We start from the raw sequence: 14376 nt of genomic DNA on the forward strand, positions 1-14376 counted from the left end.
CTTGCCTCAGTGCACTTAAAACATGTGAAAAGCGTCAGTTTCCTCATGAAGTAGCCTTTTAAAAACAGAAATATTTCCTGGCGTTGACCCGTTGCACATCCAGGCACCCAAATCTACCACACACAAAGTGCTAGTGACAGCCTCATCTTGCTTTCCCATGTGGTCTCCACAATGGCCTAAAGAGGAGCAAAAAGAGTCTTGACCCCTCCTCAGCTATACTTCAAAGACCGCCAGTACTCCTCCCCTCGCCTTTGTGTGGCCCTCTGACTTGGTCCTTGTGTTTTGAAAGGTGGGCCCCCATTTTTTATATTTAGTTTTTACCCCAGTGCACTTGCAGGGAGATTCCACCCCAGCTGTTCGAAGTCACCCACCCTCCTTATTCTCCCCGTCCTTTACTTCCAAGTAACTAAGCACTAATGAAGCCAGACACACTAGCCACATCAGCTGCAACAATCAGTAGGACAACACCCCCCCCCCCCCCCCCCAATAGCCTGTTGTGTCCTCTTTCCCTTTCCTCCTTCCCTCCTCTTATCTGTCCATCTTCCTTTGCCTCCCTCTGCCCCCTCCCCCTTGTTGAGCTACAATGCGGTAGCAATGCTCCCACTGGTCCCATGCAGAATGGCATAGGAACTAAAAAAAAAAAAAAAAAAAGCCTCCCTGTTTGAACCAAACCCACAACAGATGCTTCTTTTCAATAGATGTATATACAGTGGAGAGCCTTTTGCACTCCTTTGCACTTGCTCAAAAGACAGAAGATGAATTTCTCTAAAGCCTTTTTTGTTTTGCAGCAGAATGTGCCACAGACGGTGCATGTCCCTAAGTTATCTTCCCCCCTTTCTGTCTTTGTGCACTGTGTATTGTACGTGTGTTTATTTGTATGCTTTTGTGGTCCTGCAACAGGAACATCGCAGCTTGTTTTTGTTACGGGTGACAAGTGTTTAAGAGGAACCGGTACAGTGGCAGTGAGGACAAACAAAGTAACATACCAAGCAAGCTGGAGGGGAGGGGGGAGAGCAGAGAGACTGAGATTAAAATCCAGAGAAACGTCCGGACAGAGAGAGGGAGACGGCATATGAAGGATGAAAAAAAAAAAAAAAAAAAAAAAAATCAATTTCTAAGGAAAAGAAATAGACCCCCACACACACATTCACACACTCATACTCTCCCAGGCATGCTGTCCAGTCAAGTCTGAGTCACAGCATCTCTGTCTTGTTTCACAGTGTTGCACAACACATACAGATAAAGCAACAGACATAAAGCAACACAGACGGGAACATAAGATGGATGTGTCTTTTTGTGAGAGTGAATCCAGAGACAGCATATGGCATGTATGTGTTACTGTTTATGCCACCACACTTGGCATAAGAGCTAGGTGCAAAAAGCCATTTGTGTGTGAGTAAATGCATATTTAAGTGTTGATGATTGCATGGCAGCATCTTCACACCACAGTACCAGCTCCCTGTGTCTCTACGTGTGTGCACATGTATTCCTTCACCTATGTGTCCGCACTTAGCTCTGCGGGTTTCACAGTCTCACTGTCTGCATATGTCTGTATAGCCTGTAGCATCTATGCATCATGCCTGTCTGTGTTTTTTAGGTGTGTGTGTGTGTGTGTGCCTGTGCCTGTGCACGTCCACACCTATCTCTCGCTGGGCTTGTGTTCTCGCTCGGATTCCCAATTATACTACGTCTCTTTGTATTGTGTATGTGTTGTGTTTGTGTATACTGTATCATTTGTCTCACAAAACAGATGGGATATTAAAGGGGAATTCCACTTTATAGCTGGGCTCTCCTCAGACGTGGAATGACACCCTACAGGGGTTTCCATAACCACACACTGATAACAATATACTGTAAATTAGTTAGCTGGTGGAGATAATAACTATTGTTAGTGTATCACCGTCTGCTTCACAGACCCCCGGCATGCTAAAACATGTTATGAACAAGCTAAAATGTCCTTGAAATTAGCCCCGCCGAGCTCATTCACGCTAAAAACAAACAGCAAAATAAAAGCACGCTAATTGTTTGTTGGAGCCACAGCATTTAAGCTAATGCCTAAAGCTAATAACACTAGTTTAGTTGCCATCAAGGCTGCTAAAAGTTGAATTCGTATGAGGATGACGAGTGAAAAAGGGTATCGAAATGAACTCCTGCAGCACTACCATCATCGCTGTCCTCAAATCATGTTCGTATTCATGAGTTGGTTCCAAGGAGCCAGAGTTTTGCCAAAAATATTGTGAAATATATTTTCCCATTGCAGCTTTGGACCTTAGAGGAAAGCGATAGTATGTCACAGAGGCGTTGTTCATTGACATCTGAAAGTAAAATTTGATTGGAAAGGACAAAGAGAAAATGGAGTGGATCACAAATCTTGCATAACGATTCATCTTTGTTGGAAGCCAATGCCAAGAAACTTGACCCTTTTTCACATGACCTACTTAATTCATTCAGGCTTGGTAGACAGGCGTTCAAGAGCGTATGGCCACTGGTGTGTGTGTGTGTGTGTGTGTGTCTTGCGGGAATGACGTCTCCCTAAGCACGCAAATATAAACACACCAACACACGCATACACTCAAACAAACAAGCGAAGCAAGTACACAAGTACTCCTGTAGACAGACTCACACAAGCACATTTAAACAAACACACGCAACCTCATACATACACCCACAAACACTTGGCTGTATCGCTGTTTTGCAGAGGGTGATTTATTACACTGAACTAAATACCCATTGACACTTCATGCTTTCAGCCATCCCATTGACCTGGCTAGTGATTATCGATTCCCTCTGGTCGCTTCCTCCTTCTCTCTCGGTCTCGACGGGCCATCGTTTTAATGCCACGGCCGAGCTACGCCCATTCTCCCTCTCTCCCTCATGGCCTCCAGGGTCTTGGATTAATAGCCTTGTCTCCACCACATCCATATCACAGCCTTAATTAAGATGCTCTGAGCTCAGATGGAAACAACTGGCTCTGGAGAACAAATTTGTGCCTTTATGCCATAGTTTTGAGACAGTCAAATCTTCCAAAGCAAACTTTGGTTCCAAGGGTTCAGCCATAGGCATTTAATTTTGTTATAGATGTGTCTTGCTATTTAAAACTGAAGTATTTTAGTCTTTTAGGGTGGCAGGGGTTGTGAGTGATGTGAAAGAGCCGCTCTGTAATCAGAAGGTCACAGGTTCAGTCTCATGGATTTAGGTAGCAAGTTTATTGACAACCATGTGATGTGAAAGGTGAGCAATGTACACAGACTCTTAGCTAAAACCCCAACTTTTAATCCCTCATCTAGTTTTATTTTGTTCAATTCAATTTTCCTCGGCATTGTCTTTTAAATGCTTTAATGCATTACCTTGCCGTATGCAAAACACTTTGAATTGCCTTTGTGTTTGAAAGGTGCTATGCAAATAAGCTTGCCAGGCGTTGCCTTAGCTATAAAAAAAAAAATTAATGCACTATGTTTGTCTGATAGGAGAGGAGAGCAGATCCCTGAGCAGACACGCACACGCAAGCAGATGTATTACACACAGGAATCGCTATTTGAAGTGAAATGATTTAATCGTGGTGTCCTCATTTGAGATTGAAAAATGCATTAGATCACAGTGTCTCACAGCAAAGCTTTTACAGTCTAGTTTGCTTTCGCTCGTTTAATGAAGCTGGTAATCAAAGTTTAGAAAATGTAATCCCATTTTATCCTGAGTAATTCACCCCCTGGGTACTGTAGTAGCATTGAAAGACGTAGAGGAGTGTAAAAACAGAAAAGCATGAAGGTTAACCGGCGCCTTTTCCTTGTCTTTATTAGAGGACGTTGCGATCATTGCTCTGTAATTGAAGCGTAATTGGTTGTGAAGCAGTGTGGCTGCTACTTCCAAACAGATATGAGGTAAACATGCGGTGGTGGCTCTGTGGTGAGGGGGTGACAGGTTGCTGTAATTGTGATGAATTTGCAGTCCTTGTCCCTGGCTCTTCGCTACACTAACCAGAAATGAAATGCGTAGCGCGGCAAAAGCAAGGGACCGCAATTGACAATATCCAAAAAGTGAAAATAAAATCCTTGTGCTTCTTTCTTCCTTGGTCCTAACCTACACCCATACTTTTATTCTTTCATGATCATGCGACGTGACTGAATGTAGCTGTTCTTTAATGCAAGGTGCAGAAACCAGACAGACAGAATGTCTTAGTATCTGTCAAGTATCTCTCAGAGATATCAACAAACCTTTGCAGCCTCTAACCAGTTCATGTTTCTGTTCTACTGTCTTTGCAGTGGGAAGAAGTGAGTGGCTACGACGATGCCATGAACCCCATCCGGACGTACCAAGTCTGCAATGTACGTGAGCTCAACCAGAATAATTGGCTACGCAGTGACTTCATCCCACGGAAGGATGTGCTGCGTGTATATGTGGAGATGAAATTCACAGTGCGTGATTGCAACAGCATTCCCAACATCCCGGGTTCCTGCAAAGAGACCTTCAACCTCTTCTACTACGAGTCTGACTCAGACTCAGCCACAGCCACCAGCCCTTTCTGGATGGAGAACCCTTATGTGAAGGTGGACACTATTGCCCCAGATGAGAGCTTCTCCATGCTCGAGTCTGGGCGGGTAAACACAAAAGTCCGAAGTTTCGGGCCATTGTCCAAAGCCGGGTTCTACTTGGCCTTCCAGGACCTTGGTGCTTGCATGTCACTCATCTCAGTGAGGGTGTTTTATAAGAAGTGCTCCACAACAATCGCCAACTTCGCCGTCTTCCCAGAGACAGCAACCGGGGCTGAGGCTACGTCCTTGGTCATCGCGCCAGGAACTTGCGTCCCCAATGCCGTGGAGGTGTCTGTGCCACTGAAGCTTTACTGCAACGGAGATGGGGAGTGGATGGTTCCCGTAGGAGCCTGCACCTGCTCGGCTGGTTTTGAACCAGCAATGAAGGAAACCCAATGTCAAGGTGAGTGTTTTCGCAACAGACATTCTAGGTCAGTCCAGCATTTCGTAATTCAGTGTTTGCAAAAGTAGATTAATCTAGGGTTTAGACAGACATACTTCAGCAACGGTGCACAAGGAACAAGGCTCGTGTCAGCCGTCCAGAGTAGGTGAATGAATCCATGCATATTCCACATAATATTTTGTAAGTTATGCCACAGTCTTACTTCCCTTGAAGATGATGGTAGGATGGTGTAGATGGTGTAGATGGGGGGTTTCCCTTGAGCGATCAATAATGTATCATATTATTACTGCTGAGAAAAGTTACATTTGCATTTTAGGCACACAGTATCTGAAGCCTCTATGCAGAGTGAATAACAATGAGCAAGTAGTGAGAGGTCAAAGTCTCGCTGAAGGACGCTTCAACTGGACACATGACTGTTGTGGACACATACTGATTGGTGGAGAGATTGAATCTGTATTGTTTTGGCTACAGGTTACAGTCTCCAACACTAAATTGCCCAGCTGCCACATTATTACGAGCCATTTATTTGCCTTGTATTCTTTGACACATTAATCCAATGACAACAAGGTAGAATAATACACGCTAGATGACACTGTCACCGGGCGGCTGTTCACGCCTCTGACCCCAGTTTTGCCTGGCAGCTGGCTGCTAAATAAATGGAAATGCAGGGGAGGCTGTCTGTTTATGAGAGCTGGGAGGCCCTATGACGCTTTCAGGTCTGATGGAAAACATAACGGGTTCACAGAGGTTGAGAGCAAGGTGAATTTAAACACCAGGTCTCGTCTGAAATGGAGTGCAGGTGACAGCAGTAGGAGAGGGAAGGATAAATGGAAAATGTGTGTGTGTTGAGGGATATGGGGGCGTAAAATCAAGCTTAGGGTGCGTAGGTCAAATGGAGGCAGTGGAATAAGGGAGAGGGGAGACGGCAGGGTTATTGATCAGTGGGGGTTGAATGCGAGGTGTCCCTGCATATGCGGTTTGCACGTCATCCTTGCCTGCCTGGGTTCACAGGGCTCATTCTTCTTACAGCAGAGAGAGATGATCCTGAGAAGATGTGCGTATATTGAATGCGTACTCACCTTTTAGAGGGAGAGTGTGCACACAGATCGACCGCAACATTAAAACCAGTTTCCTGCTTTAACGTTGTTGCTGATTGGTGTGTGAGAGAGAGAGCTTAGTGAATCTGAAAGCACTGTGTATGTGGCTAAAAATTCATTTGTTTGTTCCTAGCAGTTCAAGGTTAAAGCCGTGGTGACCGGGCCCTGATAAAACCTCCTCTAATCAAGCTTCACTCGAAACCACAAGGGATAAATCTCCCTCCCTCTTCCTCTCTTCTCACATCACCTCTCTTCAGGTCATCTCTGCTTTTCTCTCCTCTCCCACTATTTTACTCCATACTCATCTCTCATCATACTTTGGCCATGACTCTTCCTTTCTCTGCTTTTTTTCTGTCCTCGTTCCAATATGCAGCATGTCCTCCAGCTCCACCGTTGTTGCTCTCCCTTCCTCTCTACTTGTCTTTACCTCTCCCACTCCTTCCTAATCTGAAGGCCGTTGCTCTTGTTAATACACCAGCAGAGTTACAGTAAGGATGCCTGCATTAATATTAATCACTCGTTTGCTGCACATTTTTCACCCCAATATTCTTTACTTTTTTTCCTTCATGCTCCACACTTTCCAATTTCAGCATTCATTCTAATCAGTTCCTTAAGCTCTATGTTCTGCATGAGAGGATAAGACACAGGGGAGTGGGGAAGAGGGAGGGAGGGGGCAGGATTAGCATTTTCTATGCCTCTGCTTCTTCCACCTCTCGCTCCCTTTTCCTCTACCCCTCTCTCTCTCTTCCTCATTCTTTAGTGGTTCCTCTTTGGAGAAAATGGATGAAAGGAAGAGGATGACCCCTTTACTCACTGGAAGTGATTGATCAGCATGTTCATCCCTTCCCTGAAAAAAAAAAAAAAAAAAAATTGCCTCTTAATGGGAATGCTCTCGACAACTTTTGTTAGGCTAGCATGTTCAAAACCAGTACTCTCATTCTCTGCAGGTTAAGAAATTGCTTGTAGTTTACTTGTGTTTGGCTGAACTTTAAAGAACTTGCTTGGGTCACGATACAAAATCGAAGAGGCTGTTCTCCCACCTGGTAAAACTCGAGGTCATTTCTTATCTGTTTATCAAGCAGTGCTTCCTGTTAGCCAGTGGTGTGATGACTCTGATTAATGGTGGAAGAACAAATACACTCAGTGCTAATGTACACGGTGCAAGCAACTGGCGGTTTTGTGCTAATATTGAACTTTCAAAAATGGGAAGACAGGCAGGAGCAAGAAGTGGTCCGCTGTAGCTCTGATCTCCAACAATGGTGGTTTTGGAAAGAGAGCGGAAAACAAACTCAGAAGCTACGTTGATAATTATCATTCAGGGGGACAAACACAGCAGTGTGTCCTTGACATTGATGAGCTAACGCACTAGTGGGTCAGCTAATCAACTGGCCCCTGTAAACTCCGCCTGTCTTACCTGCTCTCGTCTTTTTTTATTAAGCACCACCGCAAACTCATTCATCTTTTAACAAGACAGTTTATCAAAGATATGGAGCCTGCCAAAGTGTTCTGGATCACAGTGCCGCTGTCAGTGTTTCCTGGCGCGTCTGCAACTTATCACCTGAGTTATAAACCTCCAAACAGCTGCTATAAATGGAGCTAAGGCAATAACAAAGGCCATCAGTGTTTCATCTGATTAACTAGGCATCACCTATTCAGGAACCAGGTTAGGCAAAACTATGTTTAAGGTAGTTAGGCATGTTTATGTTTAAGGTAAACTATGTTTAAGGTGTAGGTCTGTAAAGGAAGTGCTTTCAAAGGCAGAAGTAATCATACTGTGCATACCTTTCTGGGAAATCCTCTATAAAGTGCATTCAAGTGACTTGAGTCCAGGTTGCTGTGTTTGTGTACAGACACATATCTTTGCACAGTAGGCTATTGCACAGACCTATGTTTTGTGTACACATCGGCATGTGGTATGTGTGCCTCTGTGATTCTCTGTGTATGTTTATATGTATTTGATACAAGATTGAATTCAGATGAAAGCCAGCATTTTGGCTCTGAAGGTCGTGTATGTAATTTGGGTTGACAATCTCTCTTCGTGCGAGCATAGGTTTATTCAAACGGCTACATGCCGCTCAAAAACCTCTCTGCTTTTCCAATACAGTATGTTTAAGATCCGCACTCCATAATTACCGGAAAAGGGGCACATGTGGGTTGATGGGACAAAAGACAAATCATGTGCATGCACATATATGTAAATAAACAAACACATGCTAAACACATCAAATGAGATGTGTCACTCATTTTACCAGTGAGTTTTAAATGCAGGCTGAACAACCACAACATTACCCAGCACAGTTCAGACATTACATCCTGTTGCTAATGAATGTATGCTACATCTAAGGCTCAGTTGGAGAGTATTATTTAGTAACTTCATACCACCATGGGATTTGCTTGCTACACCATTTGAAAAAGACTCACAACCTCAGCAGTAACATTATTTCTTGCTAAACCATCGATGTTACAGTCAACAACCAGTTGTTATTCACACTTTTCGTTCTCCATTTCTCTCTCTTCTGCCATCAGCTTGCAGCCCTGGCACCTTCAAGTCCAAACAGGGAGATGGCTTCTGCTTGCCCTGTCCTGCCAACAGCCGTGCCAGCTCAGGAGCAGCCAGTGTTTGCTCCTGTCGAAACGGCTACTACCGCTCAGACACTGACTCTCCTGACTCCCCCTGTACCAGTAAGTGAAGGCTGCTGTCATCTGACAACTGTATAGTATCACAATTTTTACACCAAATTTTTACATCAAAACTTCTGTATCTTCTTGTTCCCAATCAAAATACAGAAATTTGTTGAAGTCAGATAGTATTGAAATGTTTTCGCTAGCCATAAAACAAAGTGCTTGACTGTGTGGTAAACGTTCTCCCAGACTTCCCGCTTTGTATTGTGCCCTCAATGCCTGATAAAAGCAATCAGGAGTACATTCCCACCACACCACATGGACAACAAACAAGCCTGCTTGCTTTCCCAGCGTTATCCAAAACTTTTATCATCCAGCCCCTCCCCTGAACCGCCTCTCTGTGAAGTCTATCTGTTCTCAACGCTTCCACCCCTTTGCAGACAGAAAGAAGAGGAATTTTTCTAGTAGTGGTGCCTTCGTTAAGAGCAAATACGCACACGTAGGAGCTAATTCATTCACTGCTGAAGAGAGCAGAGGATCCTTTTTTCTGTTGCTGCGGTGGGAGGCTGATTCTTTCACAGTGCAGTGAGAGATAAGGCTCTGGTAATTGGATAAGAATTGCCAAGGCTCTGCCAATAGTTTGTCTCGCTCGTCCCCCCCAAGCACTTTACACGCACACACACACACACACACACACACACACACACATACACATACACACACACACACAAACACACACTGGAAATGAGCATGCAATTCAAATTTGAACTCCTGTCCTCTTTTTTTCTGCAAAACTGCTGGAACGGTCTCTTGTTATGTGGAGGAGAAAAAAAAAGTGTTCTACTTAATGCATGAAAGATGTACTAATACCACCGCAAAAAGAAAATTCTTGGGTCATGAATTATGTTGATAGCAGCTATGGAATAATGAATGTATGTGTGTATAATGATGTGTAAACTGTGTCTTTCAATATGAATCTTTGTCTATTGTCAGTATGTCTCTGCACTGTCACCAAGACAAATTTCTTTACACCTATTGTGCATGGAGATTAAATTCATTCTCATTCCAAACCTATTTTCCTCATCTCATCCATGCTTTACCTTCGTTTTTGCAGCTGTTCCCTCTGCACCACGCAGTGTCATCTCCAGCGTGAACGAAACCTCGCTTGTGCTGGAGTGGAGCGAGCCACGTGACATGGGTGGCCGCGACGACATCTTCTACAACGTCATCTGTAAGAAGTGCCTGCCTGAGCGGGGAATGTGCTCGCGGTGTGATGACAACGTAGATATCTCGCCGCGCCACCTGGGCCTGAACCAGCGCCGTGTAGCCGTCCGTAACCTGCAGGCCCACACACAGTACAGCTTCGAGATCCAGGCGGTCAACGGTGTTTCAAGCAAGAGCCCTTATACACCTCAGTTCTCCGCAGTGAATATCACCACAAATCAGGCCGGTAGGTAGAGCTGCAGCCTCGTGGCTGCCTGTCAAAGATCAATATTGAACTCGTAGGCTCTGCCAACTTTCAAAGGGTAGATAAAAGATAAAAAAAGGATGTCAAAGAATAAAATTCTGCGCTTAAGAAGTAAAGATCAATTTCTTGTATGCATGTAGGAGTATGTTACATATTTTGCTTTCAACAGGGATTGAGAAGGAAGACATTCTTCTGAATGAGCTTAGAAGGGGACCTTTTTCACACGCCCACAACATGCTCTGCACTAACACTGCTGCAAATAGCAATAGCGAGGCAGTGTGTATTCAAAGTGTTGAACCTTCAGCATTGTAGCTGCCCACTGCTTCCAACCCACCGCTCCGCCAGCCCACATCAACACGAGTAACTAGGCCAATGTAGCAATCAGTGCTGTGTGAAACTGAGAATGAACCCCCGCTAATGTATACACAGAATAACAGGGTAGTAGTGATGACTTATTGCATATGTTCCTTATAACACTGACATTTACAGACTAAATTGGGTGATAGATTTTTTTATCAAAATCAGTAAATTGGTAAGTACCTGTGGCTAGTTAGGTAGGTAGGTAGATTACTTTGTAATCGCTTAGTAAAACTTGGTCATTTTGTTTGGTTCAGTTCACCTTAAACAACCTCACTAAATGTCAGTGCTGTTGAGCCCTCTGTACCCTTTTGTTCTTGTGAGTTGGTCTCTTTGTTCAGGTTCTCCCAGGGCTCTTAAGTTGTGCCTTGGACTTTAGTCGCTATGTTAAATTTGCTCTTTCTGCAGTCTTAGACAACCCAAAGGATTATCTCTTCCTCCATCACCCATCATCTCTCCCTTCTCTCTATGGCCTTGTCCTCATCACCTCTAACCTTGTATTCCTGCTCCTAAAAATGCTTTACGAATGCCTTCTGTTTGTGAGCCTCGGACCAAGAGGTCCCACAGGGCCCCATAAGAGGGCCTCATTATTTTACGAGGGGTCCGGCACTGGGCTGACAGGAACCACTGTCCATCCTTGGGTGCAGGGGGTCAGTTGGGAGAGAGGTAAAGAGAAAGCAGGGGGCAAGAGAGCATCAACTGTGATCAGATTATCCCCTGGTGTAGTCCCAAGACCATCCCTGCATGTGCATTCACCTTTTAAGAACCAAAATAAATACTAGGGCGGTGATAAGCCCCAGAGGCCACCTCCATGGTTACTGCGACGTCTTCTCCCAGAGGAGGGCCCCTAATCCCCTGGCTAGAGTAACCAGGGGATCTGCCTAGGAAGTATTGTCATCAGGGGGAGAGAGAAAGATGTGGAGGGCCTGGGTGGATGAGGCTGGCAGGGAAGGGAAGGGGGGTAGAGAAGGGAAGGTTTGGAGAGAGAGAGAGAGAGAAACAGAAGGATGTCTGGTCACAAACATAGGCAGCAGAGGGAGAAAGGAAATACAAGGGGGAGGATCAAAGAACTAAAAACTGGGGATTAAAAACCTTTTAACAAAAATGAAGAGAGAGTGTGTGTGCAGCGGTGAAAAGGAAATGAAAAGTGAAGAGCTGAAGAGGACAGTGAAACGGGGGGGAAATTTAAGAAGGTGATTGTGTAGAGTGTAGAAAAGAAGTGAGGAACTTTATTTTTGAAGAGAAGGTGCCACTGGAGATAGACAGTTAAAGTTATGAAACAAAAGCAGTGGAGTAGACTGAGAGGAGGGAGTGAGTCACAGCTACAGAACAAGCCTGAACTTAGAAAAGAGGAAAAGGGAGACAGGGAGGCAGACAGCACTTGGCCATTAATAGGCACATGTGAACAAAGCATGAAAAGCTCAGGTGGGTGGAGTGCCAGTGTGTTTTATGGTCTTCTGTGAGTGTGTATATGTCCATAAAACATAAATCGCTTATATTGTGCGTGCTCATTTTCATGCATAGTAACAGTACATGTCAATGTATGGAAAGCACACAACGCATGGAAAACACGACTGTTCTCCAACACCTCAAAGGAGCAAAAGTGCAGCAGAAGTTCAACAAGAACTCAGTTAAATGTGTGAAATGTCTACAACTGTATGTGTGTGCCGGCTCCTATGCTTGCCCGCAAGTTGGTTTATTGCTTAGGGAACTACATGTACCAGAGACTTATCCATCAGTTTTGCAGTTTGATTCTCTTGTCACAGGAGAATTAGACATCCCCTCTCCCTCCCCAAGGACTCTGGGAGGGAGAATTCGAGCATTAGTGGGGAATGGTTCTGCATACTAACTATTGGCCAAAGCTTTTCACAAAGGCCACAGCCCAAGACTTTGTGTTTGGGCTTATGTGAACACACAAAGGGCATAGAACTTGAAAAGACATAACACAGAAAACGATAAATAAAACAGGTTTTCATTTATTTGCTTTGCCCCATGTAGCTCCATCTGCAGTGCCCACAGTTCACCTGATGGCGGCCACAGCGAGCACCATGAGCCTGTCCTGGCTGCCTCCAGACAAACCCAACGGAATCATTCTGGATTATGAGATTAAGTACCATGAGAAGGTAAGCGGCAATGTAAGTCAACGCCTCTAATTCAATCCAATTTCAATGACTCGCATGGTCTCTGTTTCGTCTGTGTTTCTGTGAATGTGGAAAACAATGCCACAGCTGATAAACACATGGCTGCAGTGAGGCAAGACACCATTTCCAATCATAGCTTGCGTGATCATCCTCGCCTACTTATTCCCCTCTTTCCACCCCTCTATCCCTCCTTCCTTTTTCTCTCTTTCTCTCCCCCAATCCCTTCCCATATTTCCATTATGCTCTGCCCTTTTCTGTACCCCTAATTCTCTCTCTCCCTCTTGCCCTCGCTCTTACCCCCCGTCCTCTCTCAATACATGCATTCGAAAGTTGCTCTGTTTTCCAGAGGCCCAGAGAGTTGTGCATGGAGAACAAAGGCGCTCAGTGTTTATCTGCTCTGTTTGTTGTCTTGTCCTTCTCCCGTTGGATTAACACGCCGTCTACAATCTGTCTGTCTCCATTTCTTTCTCTCTCTCTCTCTCTCTTTCTCTTGTCTCCATATTTCTTTCACCCGCCTGCATGGTTCGACTGGTCAGCCGTGTCAGGGAGGGTAGAGCATCAGAGAGGGGTTCATGATGAATGAGACAGCACAAGGGGCTGCTGTTTGGTGTTGTTTTCATCACTGACTGTCTTTGTCTCTGCAGGATCAGGGTGAGGCCATCGCCCACACCATGACTGCCCAGCGGAGCAACGCACGCATTGAAGGTCTCAAGGCTGGTACCCCTTATGTGGTACAGGTCCGTGCCCGAACTGTGGCCGGTTACGGCCGTTACAGCAGCCCAGCCGACTTCAGCACCAACCTGCAAAGTATGTTATTCCCATACCCACTTTATTACCCAGGGATGTACTGGGATATTTGTGGCTTAGTAGCAATACCACCATAATAGTGCTGTGCATAAGCCTACGAACATAATGGAGGCTCAAAAGCTCATAGAGCTAGAAGCTACTATGCCTACTTTTCATGCAAAAATAAGTGAAATCCTTGTAGAGAAACTGACTTATAATTTGGTAAAAAGCTACCATTTCCTAGCAATCAGTCAAGGTATTAATTCACTCTTGCTCCATATCATACTCATCATGTCCCATAAATGTATATGTTAGTCTCAGGTTGCTCTCCATCCTGCTAAATACAGCCTGAAGAACACAGGGGCATGGTTTTACTTACATAAGCATACAGATCTGAAGTAGGCGTGAGAGGCATACGAGCCTGCAGTTAGACTGGTGGCAGAAAACGCAGAGTGGCATGGTTTGGCTATACAAATGGATTACAGCTAGTGTGGGTGTATGTTTGTGGCACGTTCTCTCAGTAACCACTCTCTCTCTCTTTGACCCTTAAAGCTGACCCTCCGAAGTCATGGCAGGAGCAGCTGCCACTCATCGTGGGATCAGCCACCGCCACCTTGGTCTTCATCATCGCGGTTGTGGTCATCGCTATCGTCTGCCTCAGGTCAGAATATCTCACCATTCAACAGCGTCTCAAAAAGCTTGAGAAACTTGGGCAGCAACAGTAGATACGAGTGTGGTAGAGCACTTCTACACTGACTCATTTACTTTTATCTACCCTGCAGAGTGTGTTCAAACAACAAGGACTTAAAGAAACATTTGTGGGAACATTTTTCTTTCAAGTTGAAAAAAAAAAAAAAAAAAAAAAACTGAGATAGCTTCAAATGTCAACTTTGTTTGCATGTCCTCCAGAACAGTCTCAGCGGATTTTGGTGCCACCTGTGAGACCACTGAATGCCAGATTAGCCTTCTGAAT

The 14376-nt window shown here is 44.8% G+C and overlaps 1 protein-coding gene across 13 annotated transcripts in view; it reads left to right on the top strand.

The window, feature by feature from the left end:
- Positions 1–14376, top strand: part of LOC130170394 (ephrin type-B receptor 3-like) — a 62866-nt gene that overhangs the window by 31584 nt on the left and 16906 nt on the right. For 9 of the 13 annotated variants that reach the window (XM_056377637.1, XM_056377626.1, XM_056377624.1 and 6 more), the window contains exons 3-8: positions 4260–4932; positions 8556–8711; positions 9766–10101; positions 12475–12611; positions 13262–13424; positions 13956–14064. In XM_056377637.1, coding sequence (XP_056233612.1) covers positions 4260–4932; positions 8556–8711; positions 9766–10101; positions 12475–12611; positions 13262–13424; positions 13956–14064 — 1574 coding nt within the window. The remainder of the gene's footprint in view (positions 1–4259; positions 4933–8555; positions 8712–9765; positions 10102–12474; positions 12612–13261; positions 13425–13955; positions 14065–14376) is intronic. The other 4 variants (XM_056377625.1, XM_056377628.1, XM_056377633.1 and 1 more) reach the window with 1 other exon arrangement.

Source organism: Seriola aureovittata, chromosome 6 (assembly GCF_021018895.1).
Source record: "Seriola aureovittata isolate HTS-2021-v1 ecotype China chromosome 6, ASM2101889v1, whole genome shotgun sequence".
NCBI classification, from domain to species: domain Eukaryota; kingdom Metazoa; phylum Chordata; class Actinopteri; order Carangiformes; family Carangidae; genus Seriola; species Seriola aureovittata.